General features: G+C 46.5%; 1 protein-coding gene across 1 annotated transcript; it reads left to right on the top strand.

The window, feature by feature from the left end:
- The first annotated feature begins 609 nt into the window (after positions 1-609).
- LOC119325932 lies at positions 610-4001 on the top strand. Its single transcript, XM_037599654.1, has 6 exons — positions 610-736; positions 814-878; positions 967-1385; positions 1473-1655; positions 1756-1828; positions 3736-4001. The coding sequence occupies exons 2-5, from the start codon at positions 870-872 to the stop codon at positions 1811-1813; spliced, it is 669 nt and encodes a 222-aa protein (XP_037455551.1). The 5' UTR covers positions 610-736; positions 814-869; the 3' UTR covers positions 1814-1828; positions 3736-4001.
- Positions 4002-4242: the final 241 nt, after the last annotated feature.

Raw genomic sequence — 4242 nt, 5'->3', positions numbered from 1 at the left:
TACACAACAAAGTTGAAAGCTGATATTTGATAGTGTTGGAAGCCCCCACCCACAATCACACCATAAATCTCCATTGCCCAAAAATATAATGAGAAAAAAGTAAAACAAACTGGAAATAGGGAACCAACGAAGGCAGCTGGCAGGCAGGCAGTAGGATGACGCGGCCGTGCACGGAAAAGAAGGGCCGCCGTGGGCAGGCGATAACAGTCACGGCGGTGACGCGCAGCGAGGACGCAAAAAAGTGAAAAAGGAAACAAAGCAAAAAAGCTCAGGCTGCGACGACGTGTCAGCAACGAGACAGAGAAACAGATCAAAACTATATTACAAAATACTAAAATGTTCAAGAACTAAAGTGAAAAAAAGTGAAAAAAGGTAAACCAGAAATGAAAACCGAAAGCCAAAAAATCACGGGAACGCTCCTCCGTGTGATAAGTGTCACACGCGCATTGTCCTAGAAAAGTCTCAGGACGCTCCACGCGTGACACTTGTCACGGGCGGAGCATTCCCGGATTGACCTATGCGGAAAGCACTCCTCAACTAGTGATTTCATCTTTTTTTTGTCCATGAAACGAAAAGGAAAAAGGGTGAGATGGGCCGGCCCAGGGCGGGGCGCTGCAGGCGCGTGCAGGATTCGCCGCCTCGTACCACAATCCCCAAACCGCTGCCCTAGCCCGGTTCCGCAGACTCGACGGCGCTTCCTCCAGCCTACCCGTGGCGGCTGCTACCCACCGCGAGAGTAATCTCTTTAAGCTCTCCTCTCGATTCGTTCCTACTCGCGCCTATCATCTTCTCAACGCGTTGCTCCTCCTCTAGATCGGCGGCGAACAGGCGGCCAGTGAGCTCCATCTGTTTCTGGCGATTTGTTTTCCATGGATCAGGTCGGTATATTGTAGTTCCTCCTTCAGTGTTTTCCCATAGACCTCGTTTTTATTCTGATTTTAAAAAATCCCTTTGACTTTTATTCAGGACATACGTCTTGTTTTTCCAGAAGTTCGAAAATGTATTGCGCGTATTTCCTTTTGTCGGGAGGGCGAGACAAAGGAGTTGAGGCATATGGTAATTCCTGGAATCGTCGTTGCAGTTGATACGGATGGATCGGCTACGATAGTTGCAAACCCTGTGTTTTTTAAGATGTGCCCTGAATTCAAATTGAGTTTTCCAAATGATACTGCCGCCGGTTATGAAAAAGAACGGAAGCTTTTCTCCACTATGGTGGATTATCGCGACAAATTTTGTACATTTAAGCTGAAACCGGAAGTAAATGGATTTGTGCAACCAGCAAAGATTGAGACTAAGCCCTTGAAAGCTGCTGATTATGCTGATGCCTTCATATTTCCACGGAAAGACTTTATTACACCAGCTGCTTATTGCAAAGGGGGTGTCGTGTAAGTTCAAAAACCAAACCTATTGTTTTTAGATGTAATATTTGGTATAAGTGCCAATAGTGATGTGTTTCCATTTTCTATAAACAGGAATGGAACAGAAGCAAAAACAGAAGTTATGCTTGAGAGTGCATCTCATGAGTATGCATATCTGGGGTCACCAATATTCAATAGGAATGGTGCCCTCGTTGGAATTAGTTATGCTGATATTGGTTGTTTGATCGCGTGGACAACGCAGGAATTACGTGATGATGTGCTTAAACATCTGAGTGGGTAAGATGTAATCATATCTGCATAAGTTGGTTTTAATTCTTTATGTAAACAAAAGTGGCTACAGATTTCTCTAACGTTGCCTTTTGCTTTTGTATGTCAGCATTTCGTATGTCTCGGATGGAATTCCAGTGGAACAAGCCCCTGTGCAGCAAAATTAACACATATTGTAGCAGGTTGTAAGTTTCACCAATATGAACTGTTGTTTTCATAGTTTTGAATTTGAGTTAATTGCAGCATCCTGTATGTTTGAACTATCATGTGACAGGATAGTATGGCTACTATTTCAAAATTATACTCCCTCCTTCCCAAAATATAAGGCACCGTTTGACTTTTCTGATCTTTGTTGTACAACCTTGACTATGATTTTCATATATTGTATGTCTATAAAATTAGTATACAGACATATGAACTACAATTGTTTTGCAAGACAAATACGATGATGTCATTTGTACATGTTCAATCCATGTACTTTGATATATATTAATGGTTAAAGTCATGCATCAAAGACCGTGCAAAGTCAATCGCACCTTATATTATGGGAATGAGGGGTATTTCTTAGAGTAAATTGCCAAAAACCACCACAATTGCGTCGCTCATTGCGAAAAACCACCGTTTTCATAAAAGTTAGCCCAAAACACCGATTTTGAGTAATTGTTTGCTGAAAGCACTAAAAGTGATGCTTGACCACGTTTTGACACGAAAACTGACAGTGGGGTCCATTTGTCAGCGCCACGTGGCACGGGGTAACGGCCAGCAGAGACGGACGTTGGACCATTTGACTGAACCGTTAGGTTGCCGCGGGCCCATCCGTCGGCATGTATAGTCCGCTTCCTCTCTCATGCATTCCATCGAGCATCTTGTGCGCATCAGGGGGAGAGCTGGAGGGCGGTCCACTTCCGCACGCCGGCGGAGTTCGACCTGCTTATGTCGTTGTGCAGCTCGCCGGAGCAATACCGGAGTCAGCCGCCCCTGCAATTCCGCGCGGACCTGTGGAGGGCGAGGTGAGTGGCGTGCTGGGCGACGAGGAGGAGGCCCAGGAGGAGCTCGCGCGCCCGCGCCCCTGTCCGCTTCGGCAAGGGCGAGTTCCATGCGAGCCCACTCCGGAGAGTCTGAGCTCCTGCGCGCAGCCAACTTGCCCCGTATAGGAGGCAGCACCAGCCGGTGAGGTGAGTGGCGTGCTGGGCGACGAGGAGCTCGCGCGCCCGCGCTCCTGCCCGCTTATGGGAAGCAGAACTCCCCACGAGCCCGCTGCGGAGAGTCTGAGCTCCTGCGCGCCCGAGCACCAACCCACTGCTGGGAGGCTGAGCTCCAGGTGCCCGCAACCCTGCCGCCTGATTCAGCGAGGCCCACCTTGTTTTGGTCGGGAGATCGAGCACCGCTCAATTTGGTCGCCGGCTTAGGGGTAGCTAAAGCGGCGGCCGGCATGGCGCGTCGGATTCGGAGTCCCGGTGCTCGTCGGAGGATGAACCGTAGGGAAGGGAGGCGCGGCGCGGTGGGGTAGCAGCACAGGAGCAAGGAGGAAGATGGAGGAGAGAGGATGATAGGTGGGCCCTATATCAGCCTAACAGCTGGGTCAAACGGTGTGAGTTTTCTACGCCACATCATCACTTACAAGGCGCCTCATTGTCAGTTTTATGTCAAAACGTGGTCAATCATGGTTTTTAGTGCTTTCGGCAACCAATTACTCAAAATCAGTGTTTTCAGCAAACTTTTATGAAAACGGTGGTTTTTCGCACTGAGCGACGCAATTGTGGTGGTTTTTCGCAATTTACTCTATTTCTTAAGATAAAATAGTAAAGAGGGTTTAGCCTAGTAACTCTTGCAGCAAGTTCTGCGATCAGTCTGAATGTGCTGTTTTTAACTATAGAATAGTGAGGTGGGCATTGTCCTATCCTGCTTTAATTCTAGGCATGTCCCTTTAGAAAGTTTTTCTGCAACATACTCTTTATTTTCCACTTTTTGCTCTAGCGCACAAAAAAAAGATTGGCTAAGCACCATTACACAAACTTATATTTTTGGCGGAACACATGGGACGCTAAGCACAACATCTGATTGACCATTTTGATCTTGCCTTGTGCAGATCCAAGCTGAGAAGATGTGAGAAAGAGCTAAAGAGGTTGAAGTCCGTGGAATTGAATGATTAATGGACTGCTGGTCTCTTTTCTTGCTGAAAATTTGAAGTTGCTAACTTTTGGAATGTAATTTGCACTAGTGTGGTGCTGGTGCTGGTGCACATCTTATTCTTTGCACCTTTTTGCTTTGTTTAATTTCACTTGTGACTTGAGGGACTAAGTAATTGTATGAATGATGTGTTGATCTTGATGCTTCTTACACTATTTTATGAAATAGTTCTATACTTACATAATTGTGAATTGTAAGTATATTTAGCAAAAGTAATAATTGGTTTTGTTTCGCTACGACGAGTCTCAATCCGGCTTTAGAGCTTCACTGAGCGTGTAGTGTGATTTAAACCTCGAGGTTGTAGACCTCAGCGTAAACAAGCGCTCACCTCCAAATCCTTTATCCTGGTCTAAATGAACCTTTGGATATCACAGAAGAGAGCGGCGTTTCGGCGGACGAGCTCGCT

This window comes from Triticum dicoccoides, chromosome 6B, assembly GCF_002162155.2.
Source record: "Triticum dicoccoides isolate Atlit2015 ecotype Zavitan chromosome 6B, WEW_v2.0, whole genome shotgun sequence".
Lineage (NCBI taxonomy): Eukaryota > Viridiplantae > Streptophyta > Magnoliopsida > Poales > Poaceae > Triticum > Triticum dicoccoides.
The sequence above is the reverse complement of the archived record's forward strand: the minus strand, read 5'-3'. Positions and strand labels throughout refer to the sequence as shown.

Excerpts from the sequence above, each read along its gene's own strand:
- LOC119325932 (XM_037599654.1), top strand. Across the intron at positions 1,386-1,472 it reads TATTGCAAAGGGGGTGTCGT|GAATGGAACAGAAGCAAAAA; the intron begins GTAAGTTCAAAA and ends TTCTATAAACAG. Across the intron at positions 1,656-1,755 it reads GTGCTTAAACATCTGAGTGG|CATTTCGTATGTCTCGGATG; the intron begins GTAAGATGTAAT and ends TTTGTATGTCAG.